Raw genomic sequence first — 17,882 nt, forward strand, 5'->3', positions numbered from 1 at the left:
CCACGTCAAGAGACCCAATGAGATCCGTAGTGGAGAACTCTTGTCTCTTGTGCTTCAGAGAAGTAGCAAAACTCCTCCATGAAGGAGGAAGCTTGGCAATGATACCTCCGGCAATAAACTTGTCCGGCAACACACAAGTGAACTGCTCAAGTTCCTTAGCAATGGATCGTATCTCATGAGCCTGCTCAACGATGGAGCGCTCATTAGTCATCTTGAAGTCATAAAATTGTTCCATGACATACAGTTCACTGCCCACATCCGAGACCCCAAACTTGGCCTCGATTGCGTCCCACATATCCTTGCCCGTAGAGATGGACAAATACGAGTCAACAATATTCTCGCCAAGAACGCTGATGATAGCACCCCTCAGAAGGGTGTCGGCATCCTCAAAGGCTTTCTCCTCGAGGGGAGTAAGCTCTCCTTCAGGCTTGCCCTTAGTGGCGTCAAAGCATCTCATGGTTGTAAGCCAGAGAATAGCTCTCGCACGCCACCTCTTGTAATTCACGCCCTCGAAAAGAGGAGGCTTAAGAGATGAAGCAAAGCTAACCGGGGAATAATGCCTATAAGGTTTTTGAATTGTTGAATATATTAGCAATTTTCCCCATGATTTAATCAAATAAAACAGTAGATAAAACATGACTAAAAAGTTTGAGATTAAACTAGTCATGCAAATCACCATAGAGTAAAGGAGAAACATGTCTAAACTGATTGAGAAGAGCAATATGTTTGCTGACAATGAGCCTGAACTTGTTGCTAGGAGAAAGGCAAGAACACATACGGTCCAGAAGAGGAACCAGCGTTGACGTTGTCGCTGTTGAGAGCCATGTCGCTGAAGAGGTTGCTGATGTCGGGGAAGAAGTCGTCGTTGGAGAAGTAGTCGTCGGCCTCCGTGTCGATGTTGAAGCCAGCAGTCGCGGTAGAACGCTCCCCAAAAACCTTATCGCCTCTCTCCCGTACAGGATCACAAGAGACGGGGTTCCGGAGGCCTGCTGTCCCGTCCAGCGGTGCACGCCGATAGGCGGGATGGAGAAGTCTTGAGCGGCGGCGCAAAGCTCTGAAACCGAGTGGTAGGCGCATATGGTGTTGTGTCTCGTCGTGTGTCTCTAGAGAGGAGCGACCTCTTTTATAGACACAGAGAGAGGAGCCGAACAGGTCACGCGAGGAGATGAAATGAAGGGTCAGGGAGGTGAACCGAACATGCAGCAGTCGAAGCTGAACAGCCTACGTATTCAAAACCCACTGAAAAACGTTTCAGTTTCCAGCGTCTGTTCATATACCCGTTCATGAGAGGCTCTCGGCTCGAGGCATTCCCGCAAACCGCGGCGCGGCGTGGCGAGGCAAGCGGCGGCGTCGTCGGAGGAGGAGCGCGCGTGTGGTCAGCTCCTATTTCCTCCTATTATTTCTCTCTTACAAAAGGTATGAAGAGCTCCCCTTATAAGCTGCTCCAACTCTTCTTCAACTAGCAATGTGGGACTAAACATTTGTCCCACCCCTGCCATGCATTAATGGGCCATGTGGACCTCTAGGATTTATTAGGAATTTCTGGAATATTTATTGTGTTGGTCCAATATGGGCCAAAATTCCAACAGTTTTTTCTTTCTGTAATTAATTTCTTAATAAATTTAATTTGTGTGCTTGGTTTGACAGAGAATTTTTTAAATGCCTAATATTATAGTCTCTCTGTTGCAGTGAGTGGTAGTTAAGATTCCAATCTTATTTGTAATGGGGATAGCAACAACCCTTTATGCACTAAGGAACATGCTATCAACAGAAGCTCTTCAACAATTAGATCCCTGTCAGCTCACCATGGGGCCTCCCTCTGATAAAATGAAAGCACTTGTTGAGGCCATCATTGTTGAACCATGTGCAGGTTTCTGCATAAGTCACGAAGTTAGGGTCTTCCTCAGAAATTATATTTCAGACACAATGGGACAATAACAACTTTTATTAATGCTCTCAAGATTAGTGTTTCACTTAAGCTGTATTCAACTTGGAAAAATCATTGGATAGGTTTTGTCCATTTTTCATGGAAAGACTGATCAAATTTTACATAGCTTGCATGCAGTAAGCACTTCTCTGAACCTTTAAGCTTCTTGTGCATTGGAATGCTTGACGAGGATTGCGAGGTTGATGTTATAGTACGCTTTAGTTTCCCATGAATTTTAATTTTTTATATAATATATCTGTATTTGAGTTGCTTTTGATGCCTCAAGCAATGCAGAAACAAGTTTGTTTTTACCCTCATGCACAAGGTATATGACTTGTCGACAATGATTTCTCCCATAACATAGTTTTAAAGCTTTATATGGCAGGGAAAGTAACTTGATCAAGACTGGCAATAATTTGGCAGAAGGATTGTCTGAGCTGATGAAGTTGCAAAGGGATTGGAATTCTGTTCTCTCGGTAGGCTCGTGGTGCTACCCAAAATTGGCTGTTTCTTAGGCAACAACGCATTTCCATCCTTCTATAAAAATGAAATATGTGCTAAACGCTTCAGATTTTGCAGGTTTACATGTCTAACTTCATGTGAAGGATGCTTAAAAGCTAATGAAAATCCTTAATTACTGTGTATATTTTATGATATAAAAAACATCTGCCCAGTTTGAAATTACAAAAGCGTATTTAGTTGCTCAATTGGAAATGTACTAGGTCCATAATACTTAATATGTATCTTCTACAACAATATGATTATCCAGTGCTTGTATGAAGCTATAAGACATGGCAAAGTGCAACTTCTAGATATTTTCTGTGAGAAAATCGTCCCAGATCTGTTTACTCGGAAGTATTCAAATATTGAACTGCTTATGCCTAAAATGACAAGTTGGAATCTGTCTAGTGGAAACTCGGGTACTGGCAGAACATTTATAGCTCAGGCATTGGATACAGTATGGTATGGTGATAGAAATTGCTTTCAGAATTTTGGATGGACAAAGTCTCTATTTCATTACAATTTATGGGAGCTTCAGAATACCTATTGGAATTACTACTAGGTCATGGTTATTGTATTGTGATACAGACAATTTTTTTGTGGCAGTTAGCAGTACAGGTTTCGTTTCATTGCATTGCCCTTTTCTGTAGCTTTTTATTACCTAAAATGTCTTCATATTTGGAAAAAACGAGCGTATAAATTATTGAACTTGATCTTTTGGATCAGATACATGCCGATGGAAACATTACTTCGTGTTCTTGAAGTTTGGAGCATCCATTTAGAAGGAATGAATGAGGTATTGTCACTGCTGATTCTGTGATGGCAAAGAGTTTGGTGAAAGAATTACAAGTCATGAACGCCAAAAAAAGAATTACAAGTCATGTACCGAAAAATTATACTGTGTCTCATCAACTCACTTTGGTCAGGTTTATTTACTTTCTAAATATTGGGTTCCAGATCACCAGTTTTCATTTTCTTGGTTGTTTGTATGGAATCAGAATAAATACTCTGAAAATGGGACATGTTATTTGGTTCGCTTATCAATGCTTTTTGTGATTAAATTAGCGGAAAGTCCTTTTGACTCCCAAGCTCCAGTGCTCCCTACATATTTAAAAATTCGAAAATGCTTGACATTGCTGATGATTGTTTTTTGACAAACTAAAGTAGAAATTCGTCAGATTTACAACCTAGGCTTGTAGAAGACAATTAAATACAATAAATGTAATATTTGTATTGACTGCACTAGGTGGTAGTTATGAATTTTTGTCTCATTATTTTATAGGTTAATGACAAGGTGAAAGAGCTCCAGTCAGCTACAACCAGTGAGGATTGCGTGAGGAGCATAAAGGAAAAGTGGCCTAGGTTCAAGCCTGCTTTAGTACATCTGTCATGTGAAATCCATTGATCAAACAAATATTAAAAACGCGAAATAACCATGCAGTTATTGTTGTTTATAAATTATAATTAATGGTTATACAAGACTTGTGATACCAAATCATGAACACGATCTTAGAGCATCTTCAACAGAGGCTCTAAAATTTGGCGCTATAAAAGTCGTTTGCAGCGCGCTTGAGCTGGATACAGCGCGCAGCACCGACGCAAGCTTTATCAGAGGCTCTATTTTACAGCGCAATCAAGAAGCTAAAAATAAGCCTTCACCAGAGCTGTAAAATAGAGCTCCATAAACAAGTTTTTTTAACATACATACAACAAACAAGATCAAACACCCATAAATAAATCTGAAAAAATTAACTAAATTACTGTGCATCATCCAAGTAGCTAGAAATTGATCTAGCTAGCAAGCTAGCAATCGAATCCCCATGCGCGGCCGGCCGAAATCAGTTCGTGCGTGCATGCGCGGCCACAGCAATCGAGTCCGCGCGCGGCCGAACCGAGTCTAGCTAGCCACAGCAATCGAAATCGAGTCCGTGCCTGCGTGCGCGGCCGGCGGAGCTCGCAGCACGGCGGCTGATGGAGCTCGCAGCGCGGTGGCCGGCGGAGCTCGCAGCACGGTGGTCGACGGAGCTTGCAGGGCGGCGGCCGGCGGAGCTCGCAGGGAGGCGGCCGGCGAAGCTCGCAGGGCGGCCGACGGAGCTCGCAGCACGGCGGCCGGTGGAGCTCGCAGGGAGGCGGCCGACGGAGCTCGCGGGGTGGCGGCCGGCGGAGCTCGCAGGGAGGCAGCCGGCGAAGCTCGCAGCACCGCGGCCGGTGGAGCTCGCGATGCGGCGGCCGGCAGAGCAGAGCAGTTTCTTTTTCGCGTGAGCTGTCCCAGCTTACAGCGCGCGCTAGCCGGGGCAGCAGATATACCGTTTTCGATAGCGCAAGCACCGCGCACACTAAAATATTTGCAGCGCGGTCTATTTACAGCATATGCTGGAGGACGAAAAATGCATCTGACAATGTATATTAACGGTTATTTTAGGGCAACGCTATTTTAGAACCTATGTTGGAGATGCTCTTAATACAGAATCTTCATTAGCAGGGATGTTTCATTCTGACACACGACACACACATGCTCTGCAGTAATTTTATTTCAATGCTGCAGTGGCAACTGGCAAGATAGGACTGAGTTTCTTACGGTTCAAACTTTAATACAAAAATAACAGTTTTTACTATAGCTTCTCAAACTGGCTGACCATCACTTCATGATGTATCAGGGAGTCAACAAATAGTACTACCTTCATACTGGATTAATGGCAATTACGCACTTCGAGAATAAATTTGACTATTAATTTGGTCAATAAAATATAAGATATATATCACAAAAATTATATTATTGAAAATATTTTTTGAATACAAATCCAATGGTATAATTTTTGTGGCATATATCTCATATTTTGTTGACCAAATTAGTAGTCAAACTTATTTCTCGAAATGCGTAATTGCCCATTAATCCGGTATGGAGGTAGTATTGAAAATGGAGCAGTACCATTAAATGATAAAGCTACCATGCATTGGGATGATATTACAAGGTAAAAGTTATAATGGGATATCTTTGGCAAAACAGATTAATGTCAGATAACAATTTTGTTATCCAGTGTTTGTTCCCTCACATTTCATCTCAGTTTGGAATATGGCTGTTGGACCAAATGCCCCAATTTTTATTAATAAGTGGCTGGACTATGAATTAACGATAATCCACCACAGTACCAGATGGGCCTAATGTACTATACATAAGACCTCTTAGGAATAAGTGTGATACACAATGAGATTCAGTAATTTCCTGATACGACAGATTGTTAAGTAAATGCTGTGAACTGATAAATCATCTATTTTCTCTATCTATTGTACACTTTTTTGTTTGTTTTTTAGTCACTTAAAGTTTCAGTATCTAATGTCTAGATATTCAACGGGAAATTGTTGGTGCCGGTTGAGTGTTTACCTTTTCATGAAATTATTGGCTTAAAGAATGCTGGTGTTCTTCATTCTGTAAGTGAACTGTTCTTGTTGGTCTAAGTCTAACACATATCCTAAAGTGGAACCGTCGCAGGCTAGGGTTAGCGATGCTCTTGATAATTTGGCAAGGCTAGAGAGACCCAATGGACCTGAAGCTGTTCTTCAGGCGCTAGACCTTGATCGACTTGTAACTCTTCATGTTGAATAAAGTTTCTTTTTACCTGCAAAAAAAATATCTGATTTCCCTTGCATTTCAATCTAGCCACTTATTGGAAACCCAAGAAGAATGGTTCAGCTTGATCTGCTCAAGTCACAGAGCCGTCTTAAATGCTCCTGCTGCAGTAGAAATGGAATCGCTGTGTCAGCATCCTTGCACGACACACCATTATGTAAGTCGATGCCTTAACATACGGATATTCTTACTGATATATAAGTAGATGTTATGCTTGGAGTCAGAATGCCACTATCACAATATGGGGGTAAATTTATCTAGGACCGGTATAGGCGGATCCAACCGTCCCTAAGAGCATCTCCACTCGTTTGCCCTCCCCACGCCGAAATCCGGGGAAATTTACGTCTGGATTGGACGTAAATTTGGTGTAGGGAGGACTAGTTTCCCAGCCGCGATCTCAGGCGAAGACGCAGATCAAAATTTGAAAAACGGAAACTTGATAAAATACGGCAAAAAACGATTGAATTTAGACTAACTTTAATGATATTTACTATAAAGAGGGCGAAGTTCATACATAGGGGCCGAATTCGACTATATTTCGAATTCGGCCAGCGGAATACAACTCTAAATATTAAAACACGGCGTTCTACATGCTGAAATGGCGGTAGAACACCGTGTAGTCGCCATCGCCGCCATCGCCATCATCGTCGGAGCCGTCGTCGTCGAACTGCGGCGGCGCCGCCTGGCTGCTGCCTTGGCCGGCGTCTCCCCACCGGCCACTGGTGCGAGGCGGAGACGGCGATGGCTTGTACCAGTCGTCGTCGGACGCCTCGAGGTCGATGAAGGGGACGACGACTCCGGATGGAGGAGTCGCAGGCCGGCGGTAGCGAGCGACATCCTCGAGGAGCCTCGCCTGTCGCTCCGCCTCCTCCTTCTCCCACTGCTCCCTCGACCAGGCGTAGGCCTGGTCGAGGGGCATGGCGTTCTCGGCGGGGACGAGGTCCTGGAGGGACCTCGCCATGACGGCCTCGAGGATGGCGGCGTCCTCAGCGCTTTCGGCCTCCTCCACCTTCACCTTCGTCGGCTTGCGCTTCCGCTCGCCGGAGGTGTCGGGTTCACGCTTGAGGCGGAGCCTTCCTTGCGCCGTCGAGGGCTCGCGGATGACGATCCCGCCGCTGCCGCGCGCGCGGGTGCTCAGCGGGGAAGACGGTTCCTTTTTCACCGGCGCCCATGATGGCGCTGACCTGGAGATCGACCTCGACGCCGAACCTGACGACGAGGAACTGGCAGCCATGCGCCGTGGCTGCCAGCTACTTACCCGGCGGCGGCTGGCCGATGCCCACGATAGCGGCGGCTGGCCGATGCCCACGATAGCGGCGGCATCGTCAGCAGGGGGAAGTTGCCGCCCTCGATGTGCTCGAGGACGGCCTCGAGCGTCCGGCCCGGCACGCTCCACCACCGCTTGCGTCCGGCGGTGTTGTTGCGCGGAGGCGGAGGCGGCGGGCCGTCGTACGCGGCGAGCTCCTGCTCCCACCGGCGGAGGAAGTAGGAGTTCCACGCCGTCAGGTTGTCGGGGTGGTAGCGTGGCTCGGCGCGGTCCTGGTCCGACAATGTTAGTCGGACCTCCTCGATGGCGGCTTCGAGGGCGCTTCCTTGGGGCGACAGCGGGATTGGCACGCTGCCCGCACTTAGCCGCCACCCGCCGCCGGGAGGCCTCGTGTCCGGCGGGCAGGGGTACCCCGCCTGGTGGAGGAGGTGCCCCTCCCACGCGTGGAGCGACCGGCGGGGGAAGCCGTTGTTGGTCGCGCCGTCTTCGTCGTTGAACACCATGGATGGATCTCGTCGAGGGTCGAGGGAAGAGAGAGGAAGAGGAAGAGGAATGGTGCGACGCGTCGCGGCGAGCGGGGTATTTAGGCGGGGCTGGAGCCGGCGAGTTAATGCCGCGTGGATGCTACGCGTCCGCGGCGAGCTGACCTGCGGCAGCCTTTATTCCGCGCGGAAGACGATGCGTCTGTCGGCCGACCGGCCGGGTCCATCTCTCGCACGGAAGCCGAAGCGAAAGCGCGGGAGAGAAATCTCGGCGTTTCGCGCGCTTTCGCTTCGTCCGGAGTCCCCGAGCGCGCCTCGGGGGACCGGGGATGGCGTGGGCTCGCCGGATGTATTTAGGCCCAAATCCGGAGAAAAACGAGGAATCGGGGGCGCGACTGGGCCGAATTTCGCCGTCCGGATGAGAAAAACGGCGCTGCGGGGCCAAGTCGGGGAGACGAGTGGAGATGCTCTAAGCCCGGGCACGCGCCCAAACTTCCGGCCGGCGGCGCAGCCTATTTTGATGAAAATTTTATGAAAAATTTGATGAAAATTTGGCCAGACTTACAGTGCGCCCAGGCTTGATGAAAATCTTGGGTCCGCCACTGGACCGTCCGGTGGGCTGGGCTTTTAGAGCATCTCCACCGGCGCCCCCGATAGCGGCCCCGATAGCATTTTGGGGGCCGGCAGCGAAAATGGGCTCGCACCGGCGCACCCCAAACGGCGCCGGCCAATTTTGGAGCCCAATAGAGTCGCCGGCAACCCCGTGCCGGCCCCTTCGCCAAGAGCGCGAATCGAGCACGCCGGCACCTCGGGGCACGTCTGAAAACGAGTGTGGGCTCCGCCTGGAAGCCAGACACACCGTTTTCCCACCTCCTACACACGCCCGAGCCAACTCCCACCCCTCTAGATCGCCACCGTCGCCGCCGTGCCCACCCTGCTTGCAATAGACACCGCCGACCGTCTAGGAACCGCCGTCCATCGACACGACCGCCACCCCCTCGACCGGCGGCCGCTGTTTCACCCGAACGAGCTCGCCGCCACCGCGATAGTATCGCCCCACCCGCAAGATGTTCGTCCGATTGCCGCGATGGACAACGACGACGAGATGATGGTGCGGTTGTTCACGGAGGAGCGAACGTTGAAGCCGTTCGGCGGCAACAGTGCGGCTGATTCCCGACGAACATGCTGCGCGTTCGCCACCCTTTTTTCGTCGTGCCTCGGCGCGGCGGCTCCAAGCAAGGAAAGAGGAGGAACATCAACAGGCATTGTGAACCCAGCGCAATGCTACTTGACGCTGACTACTTCAACGACGACGCGACTCATTAGCCGAAGGAATTTCGGCGCCGGTTTAGGATGAACAAGGACCTGTTCTTGAAGATTGTCCACGGCGTCAGGGAGTACGACACGTACTTCATGGCCAAGAGAGACTGCACAGGTTTGTGGGGTTTCACCTCAATTCATAAGTGCACTGCTGCAATGCGCTGTCTTGCATACGGAGCTCCTCCAGATACGACCAATGACTATCTACGGATGGGCGAGTCGACATGCACGGAGAGTCTCTACGGATTCGCAGAGCCGTCATTGCGGTGTTTGCCAAAGACTATTTGAGAGCACCAAGAGCGGATGATACGGCTCGGATCTGCGGAAGAATGCGGCAAGAGGGTTTCTGGGATGCTCGGAAGCATTGATTGTATGCATTGGGGCTGGAAGAATTGCCCTTTTGCTTGGCAGGGGATCTACAAGGGCCATACCGGTGAGTGCGGTGTCATTCTTCGAGCGGTGGCGGACCAGGAGCTTTGGATTTGGCATGCATTTTTTGGCATGACGAGGAACAAACAATGATATCAACGTCTTTGCGGCGCTCTCGATGTTTGCCGGCTAGGCCGAGGGACAAGCTCCTGCCGTGAACTTTGAGGTAAACGGCCACGCATACAACAAGGGGTACTATCTAGGCGATGGTATCTACCCGACGTATGCTACATTTGTGAAGACAATTCCCTATCCATCAAACGAGATGGAAGCCTATTTTGCAACAAGCCGGAAGCGAGCACACAAGAATGTTGAGCGTGCTTTTGGGGTGCTTCGACGGCGTTTCGCCATTGTCAGGTGCCCTGCTCTCACTTGGTCCGAGGCACAGATGTGGGAGGTGATGAACGCATGTGTGATCATGCACAACATGATCATTGAGAACGAGCGCGGCGCACCTCTGCAGGATGATCATCCATTTGATTATCAAGGGCCACTAGGCCGAGGTAGAGCATGTGCCCCAAGAATTCGCTGCTTTTCTTCATATGCACAATGAAATTCGAGATGCGGGTGTCCATGCACAGTCGAAGGCGGATTTAGTTGCGCATTTGTGGGCGAGGAGAGGAGCAGCCAACAATGCATGATTTTATTTCTATTTGTTTGCCTGGATGAATAATTTAAGTACTATTTGTTTGTTGAGTTGTATGAATAATTTAAGTACTATTTGTTTGTTGGGTTGTATGAATAATTTAAGTACTATTTGTTTCATTGATTGTATGAATAATTTAATTCTATTTGTGTGATTGTATGAATAAAATATGATCGATATATTGTTTCAAAATATTGTAAAAAGAAAAAAAAATTGGGTGCCTCCGTTTAGGAGGCGTCGGTGTGGAAGCTGCTTCCCCAAATGGAGGATGCGGTGTCGGCGCCCCCAAACGGAGGTGCCGGCGCCCCTGCCGGCGCCTATTTGGGGGCTACCGGTGGAGATGCTCTTAGCAGAACCTTGGCAAACATTTTGGCTAGCCTGTGATTTGAAGAACAGACCCATAAATCTCCAAGTATTTATTCAGCTTTAATTGGGCCGCGCTTGGCGTCGGTCGCCCGATATTTGACTAAAAATCGGTCGTCCTAGGACCGTTGGATGCTATCTGAAACGTCCCTTTCAGCTCTGCCCAGAACGACTCTTTCAGCTGTCCCCGCGCAGACGTCCCTATCCTGAGCTGTCCTCTCTGTCCCCAATCATATCGGCTCTCTTACTTTTCTACTACGTATTATTGTGCCAAAATTATCTTTACAACAAATCGCTGATAAATTTACAACAATGAATTAACAGCAAAGCCTACATTTTTTATTTGGGTGTTCACAAAAGTTCTTATACCGAAAATTATTTACAACAAATCGAGAATATATTTACAACATTAATTAACAACAAAAACAATAACTAATTTTGGTGTTTACAACAATAGCCATCAACAATTTTAACAAGAAAACAACAATTCACGTGCTACAAAAATTATTTACAACAAATAGACAATATATTTACAACATTAATTAACAATAAAAACAACAACTAATTTAGATGTTTACAACAATAGCCAAGAACAATTTTAACAAAAGAAAAGTTCTCATGCCAAAAATATATATTTACAACAAGTAGACAATATATTTACAACAATAATTAGGAAAAAAGGCTACAAAAAAAAAAACTACCTACCCCTGCCCGAAACGGGCCATCTCCACCAGTACCTGCGGCGCCCGGGGGAGGGGCAGGAGGCTCTCGCCGGAGGAGGAGTACGGGCTGTGCGCATCGCCGGAGGAGGCGCAGGGGCAGCGACGCGCTCGTCGGGCCACATGCTCGCCTAGGGAGGAGCTGGGGCGGCGACGTGCTCTCCGGCGGAGGTGCAGGGCGGCGCGGTGCTCTCCGGCGGAGGAGCAGGGCGGCGAAGTGCTCGCCTGTGGAGGAGCATGGCGACGCGCTCGCCGGAGGAGGCGCTGGGGCGGCGACGTGCTCGCCTGGCGAGCATCTAGGGCAGCGCGCTCGCCGGGCCACAAGCTCGCTGGGGCGAGGAGCTGGGGCGGCGAGGGGAGGACGAGGGCAGCGACGTGCTCGCCGGGGGACTGGGGGAGGAGCAGGGCGGTGCGCTCGCTTGGCAGAAACTACAGCGAGATGGGATTTGGATAATGAGAAGAGGAAGAAGAGTTTGCGTGGCCAGCCTTAAAATAAGGAACGGTGGGCCCATCCACTGTGCGGGTCGGAGGGGCGACCGATTTTCCTCCGATGATCGGTCGGCTGATCTGCAGCCTTTTCCTAATTTGAATCCCTCCTGCTAAACTTTGTACTAGATTTGATTACATTTCATACGGCGTCATGTAAGGTATCTTTTTGCTTGACAAGAGTCCACGTCACTGACTAACACAGATTTTAAGCTGACGTGAGTCCCCTTACTTTGCAGGTGCAACCTAGCCCAAGAATATGGTGACGTAATTAACCTCCAAGACTGGTACCTGTCTTTTGATGGTAGTATCAACAACACAAATTCAAAAGGGGAAAAAACTGCTTGGTTCTCCCTCAAAAAAAGCTACACCTCAAGCTAGTGAAGCTATGATCCGGTATCCTTGACCGCAGATTTAACAAAATGATCTCATATTTTTCATTTATCAAATGCTAGTCCATAATTTTGTGCTCACATTTTAGTCAAGGTAATCCTTGACACTTTTTTTTCCCAGAGCAAGGTTCTGCAGAGCTGTAACTGAGCTCGAAATTACTGTACTTCTTCCAATGCCATGCAAGAGAAGGCTAGATCTGGTTCAGAGAGTTGCATTCGGTCCTTGAGGCCTTTATTTTGCGCAGAATTCATGCTAAGGTTTAGTTTGGATTGAAGCAACCCAGTTCATAAGACCTTAATATTGGTGATTTGTCTCCTATGATCAGTAATTCAGTATCAGACTTGTTTCTCTTTGCAGCTTTCTGCTGCTGATGGCCATGAAAATTTATGACACTATTATGAGATGTCCACAATTATTCAGAACTCAGTGAGAAGCTGTGCACTATTCAGCACCGCCACAAGCCAATGAAATGAAAGAGAGGATCATCTCTAGTACTAGTATGTAGCATGTATGGTTAGTCTTTTGATTCGTTGTATGTTGAGCTGCCTTGACTCAATGGAACCTTTGGATGCTTGTCCTGTGTGAATTTATTTGAGCATTTGCATTACTAGATTATGAATAAAGTGGAGGCACAACCACAAAAACATAATGCTGCTTTAATAATGTTGGCCATCAAAGTAAAGTTCATAAAAGGTTTGCACAAAATGCCAACTTTAATAAAGTTCAAAACCTCATATGACTTCTACTTAGTAATCATGTAGGAGTAATAAAATAATATGTATTATACTTCAAAAAAAATGTATTATGATTTTACCAGATAGATGCAGCTTACAATCAATAGAACACAAACTACAGCTGAACAAAATAAAGGCGCGAAATCAAACAAAACCATCTGAAGGACAAGCGGCAGCAATGCAACGAAATACAAGTAGCAAAACACAATTTCTTAACAGCAAAATAAGCTTGGATAAGCGAGAATATCCCATGAATCCAGTTGGAATTAAACTGTTCTAGATAAATTTCTAGAATTCCAAACAGACTGTAAACTGAACCTGGAGAAACATAACATCCACTCAATTGTATGATGCAATCAGGAATTAATTCCGATGACTGACAGTCAAGACAAGTCCAAAGTGGTCACTGGGTAAGACAGGTAGATCCATCTTACGAAACTCTTTGCCTACAATCTTATCCTTGTGATACGAGGCACCTGGTATCATATCCTGCCCAATCATCTCGATGTCATTGATCTTAAAATCAACCAACTTGCACACGAACCGGTCCAACCGCTTCTGCTGGTTACGGTTGCCAGACAGCATGGCATTGGCTTCTGTGTCGTAGGTCCAGCCATTTTCACCAGGCTTGAGCTCAACCCATGCATCAATCCAGCCGTCCGGGAGAGGGAATGGCCCATCCCCCTTGTCGTCCCAGTTCATGTCACCGCAGAAGATCACGTTGCTGTAGGCTCCCAGCATTTTCAGAGCTTCTTTTGCCTGCAATACTCTCTCCCTTCTGTACATCTGATCCCACCCCGGAGGTGCAGGGCAGGGGCTCTCTAGGTGGCTTGTGGCCAACATCAGGTTGATATGCTGTCCAGTGTCAACATCTACTTTGCATAGCTCCCTTGCCATTGTTGAGTTAGAGAATGGGATACCGCCATTAAATTTCACAGGGAATCTACTCAGCTGCATTTGTTGGCAAGTGAATTGCATTAGTAAAAATAAGAGAACTACAGAAGAAAGGGTTTCACTACCATAAACAGAAGGTGTATAATTAAAGCTACATTAGAACTGCAATAAACTACTTCACTAAGTTATATCATGATATATGTATGTGTTTGGATTGTCCATTTTATGGAAATGACATAGTTTTTTTTGTCAAGTTGCTTTTATTAGCTTTACTTACACATTTACTGTTGGTATACAAATCGATGGTAAAAAATGGAAATAGGATGTCAAGTGGGATTCTGCCTATATCCCACTTCTAGTTCATTTTATAATTTTTTATTCCATTTTTTCTCAAATTTTGAAATAAGAAATGCCTAAATGAACTAGAAGCAGGATATAAACCCGCTTGCATCCCTAGATGGAAATGTTAACCTTTTTTGATGTATGGTATATCGTACAAGCGCCATGTATGACGTCTAGCACCAACGCACACTAGGAGGGTGCAGCTCAGGAGGGCTCCCAGGGAGCTCAGTCCATGTGGTGTTCTTATTGATAGGGGAAAGAATTAGAAAGATACCCTTCTCTGCCCTCACATGTGGTGTTCTTATTGATAGGGGAAATAGTTAGTTATTTGTTTCGTGTTATGTAGAGCAGCGCCTACTGCTTCAAGCCATGTCACCCAAGCGACCAACCTGGATTAAATCCTTCCCTGTAGACTATGCTCCATAAGCCTAGCATAATATCTTCATTACTTATCTTGTAACACAGAGAGAGAAGCATAAATGTTGGACTTCATAGGACCTACAAATCAACATTTCTGCATGCTTGAAGCCTTGACTTCGTAGGGATTACCTGCATGCAGTAATAATGTCTCCGCATTGACTCCTCAGAAGACAACGAGCATTTGTAATCTTGCCACCAGTTAGAACTTTGCAGAAGTTGATATATGTATGGTGTAACCTCCTGCAGTTCTACATATGAGGCACATTGAGACAGAGAAAACAAGATGGTGCAAGCTCGAATTCTGGACCTGGAGGCATATAAGGTCTGGACTGTGGTACTGAATAAGACCTCCAAGAGCATCCATCCTTCTGCGTAGTTCTATATCCTCTCGGAACCAGACATTGTATGTCATGATTTTAAAGGTCTTCTTATCTGAACAAGTTTCATACGAGTTCAGTTTATACGAACACAGTAGCATAAAAAGGCATCTTGAAAGATTATAGTAACTTATAACTTGCATAAGGTAGCTGACTATTTTACCATCACAAGGGGGGGGGGGGGGGGGGTAAACATTTGTTTTGTAGATCAGTCGACTGTTTACAAAAAAAAAAAAACTTCAAATAAAAAAATGGCAACCAAGTACAGTAATATATCTAAGATAACTGTCTCTCGGATGTGTACTGCCATTAATATGTATAAGAGTCATGAGTAATAGCCTAATAGGATAAGCCCAGGGTATCATATTTTAATCAATCAATAAACACAGCAGCGTAAATAGAAAAGCATCATTTGTGATCAATGAGCACCGTCGTCATTACAATCCACATATTGTTAGTATGTAATAATGTTAAATTTAATAACCGCTTAAAGTAAAAAACTAACGACAAATTAATTCTGAATGTTGTTAGCCTTGTATAGTTTTTTTTGGCTTTCTCTTTCTCTTTCTTTCCCTTTTACACCTTCTTATTTTCGTTTGTAGCTTTGCTACATGGCTGTACTCTACAAGCTTTCTTTGTGGTTTCCTTCTAATATACAAAGGCACACACTTTGGTGTGTGTTCCAGAAAAACAAAGGGAGCGTATAAAACGGCACTGCAATGCAATCAGTTGCTAGATATATTAATGAATGGTATAAAATCATTATTCCAGAGGTAGATTAATTCTGAATGCTGTTACCTAAAAGGAGCAGATAAAATGCCTGTCAAATACAATCAGTTGATACATCATCTACATGTATTAAGGTGTGATACAAAAGGCAATATTTCAGAGGTAGACTGGAAGTGACCAACTGATCTAACTCCATTAATGCTGTTCTGTGAGTATAAGACAACGACATGCTAATTGAAAGATGCACCCCAGAACTCCCAGGTGAAAAAACAATACATGTTAAATGGAAAAAAAAAAATGAAAAGTTACACATGTTCATGTTAGAGCCTTTAAGGTGTCCGTAAACTTTATTGAAAAGGAGAGCAGTGTGCCATATGGTAAAGGAACCATGTTTAGGCCTTTCGAATTGCTTTTTACTGGATGCAAAAAATGTTTATTTTTTCCAGGAAAATTAACCATCATATACAAGACTTGAATAGGTACATGTGTAAACAAATTCAGATGACACGTTTAAATATTTCTTGAGAACTTTGTTATTTGTTCAACCGGGGAGCATAGGAGCTATTTCACCATGTCCGGGTAATTCAAGTAGTATATGTATCTTACATATGAAATGATATGCGGATGATCCAAACATGCCCAGTGAAAGGTTTTTGTGACTTAAAAATAAAGTAATTAAACAAATAGGGTTGGAGCTCGAAGGTAAGAAAAATGCATGAACGAGGCCATTTATTACAAGATAAATGGGAACACATGTACAGCCTAGTCGGGGCTAGGCAGCGACCCTAGACAGTCTAGACCACTGCATATTACAACACCGGTAACTTGTATCAAGAAAACTAGCGTGTTCAGTCCAGAATTAGAAACGATGGTGACACCTTTACAAAATTGTCACACCACAAATTAGAACGATGTATATTGCACAGCCTACATCCATTTTATTGATCAGTTTTGATACACAACACTCCAATGTTTTTGCTGATTGCAGTCGATGTGCCTCATCTAGGGCACCAACACCTTCATCATCGTCTTTGGCAGTGCTCAGTGAGTGATATGAAATTGCAGCTAACTTGAAGTAGAGTGATTTTAGTGTTACCTTATACCACAATGACTCGCCATCCATAACTTGTACTTATCGTCACATAATTTAATTCCGACTCAATGTTATCACAGTGCCTAATTTGATTTTGTCACTCCAACAAAACATTATGAGGAATCAGGCATGTTCAATAGGACAACCCCCTCTTCCATTATCATAAATTCTATACAATTTACCCTGTAGTATGACGGGTCGCCATGGATTGTGTTTGGTGGTCTGGCATATCCCACAAACTAAGCAATAGACCTCACGTGCAAATGATTTACACCTGTACAGACAAGCCTTTGCCACCAACATGACATTGCAAAATACGGTATCTAATGATAACAAAACAAAAGTCTAGCAAACCAAATCAAGAACTAAAGAAACCCTAAATAAACAAGGTTAAAAACTGATGAAATGTTTAAAGACGACTAGAAAAGATTAACCCCGATGCTCTGATCCGCACCCAAAAACAAACCTCTATTGGCAGCAGCAGCCCTATTATCCCCTCCGTGGGCGGCATCGCCATCGTCGGCGCACACCTCCACGACGTCCGGTGACGCCGCGCGCTCCCTCTTCATCCTCTCGGACCGCCGGGGCGGGGGTATCCCTGGTGAGTCCGCGTCTATCTCCACGGGGCGCGCGGTCTGGCATGCGGCGCAGGCGTCGACATTGCCGGGGTTGGAAGACGGGCACCTGGCGCAGATCCACAGCGGCGCGGTGTGGCGGCAAGGACGGGAGGACTCGGGCTTGTTAGCGCCGTCGCGGTACCCCGACGAGCCTGGAGGCATTGAGATTTGAGAGGAGGGTTTTGGGTTTCAGGCGCCGGAAATTAGGAAAAGAGGAAAGGGCGGAAGGAAAGAGCCTCTAGGCATTCGGCCATCCGGGTTTGAATTGGGGACAGAATGGGTGGACTCAAACTTTTCTAATTCTACATAGAGTCAATGATGTACCTACCAGCATGCTAATTTTAAACAAGATAAATTTGGAGTTTTGAAAATAAGCACTTACAGTCAAATCTATACACTTTTCATTTATGTGTTTTTACATTTTCTAAAACTTGTAAAATGATTTTTTATTTTATAATAAAGGGAGAACTATAGCTCGAGAGACTAAAATCCCAACTCATATGTACGATAAATCT

General features: G+C 45.9%; 1 protein-coding gene and 1 pseudogene across 1 annotated transcript; one reads left to right on the top strand and one right to left on the bottom strand.

Moving 5' to 3' along the window:
* The first annotated feature begins 735 nt into the window (after positions 1-735).
* On the top strand, positions 736-12,387 carry LOC124663698 (annotated as a pseudogene).
* Positions 12,388-13,121: 734 nt separating this feature from the next.
* On the bottom strand, positions 13,122-17,532 carry LOC124663699. Its single transcript, XM_047201374.1, has 4 exons — positions 17,217-17,532; positions 14,890-14,983; positions 14,681-14,858; positions 13,122-13,846 (listed from the first exon to the last, which is right to left on the bottom strand). The coding sequence occupies exons 1-4, from the start codon at positions 17,527-17,529 to the stop codon at positions 13,259-13,261; spliced, it is 1,173 nt and encodes a 390-aa protein (XP_047057330.1). The 5' UTR covers positions 17,530-17,532; the 3' UTR covers positions 13,122-13,258.
* Between the last annotated feature and the right edge of the window lie 350 nt (positions 17,533-17,882).

The sequence above is a fragment of the Lolium rigidum genome, chromosome 6, assembly GCF_022539505.1.
Source record: "Lolium rigidum isolate FL_2022 chromosome 6, APGP_CSIRO_Lrig_0.1, whole genome shotgun sequence".
In the NCBI taxonomy this organism is placed as follows: Eukaryota; Viridiplantae; Streptophyta; class Magnoliopsida; order Poales; family Poaceae; genus Lolium; species Lolium rigidum.

Bases quoted from the DNA above. Each gene is read 5' to 3' on its own strand.
- LOC124663699 (XM_047201374.1), bottom strand. From the start codon at position 17,529: ATGCCTCCAGGCTCGTCGGGGTACCGCGACGGCGCTAACAAGCCCGAG. The intron at 14,859-14,889 runs GTACCACAGTCC...ATATGCCTCCAG, and splicing joins GCTCTTGGAGGTCTTATTCA to GTCCAGAATTCGAGCTTGCA. The intron at 13,847-14,680 runs GTAATCCCTACG...CAACAAATGCAG, and splicing joins GACATTATTACTGCATGCAG to CTGAGTAGATTCCCTGTGAA.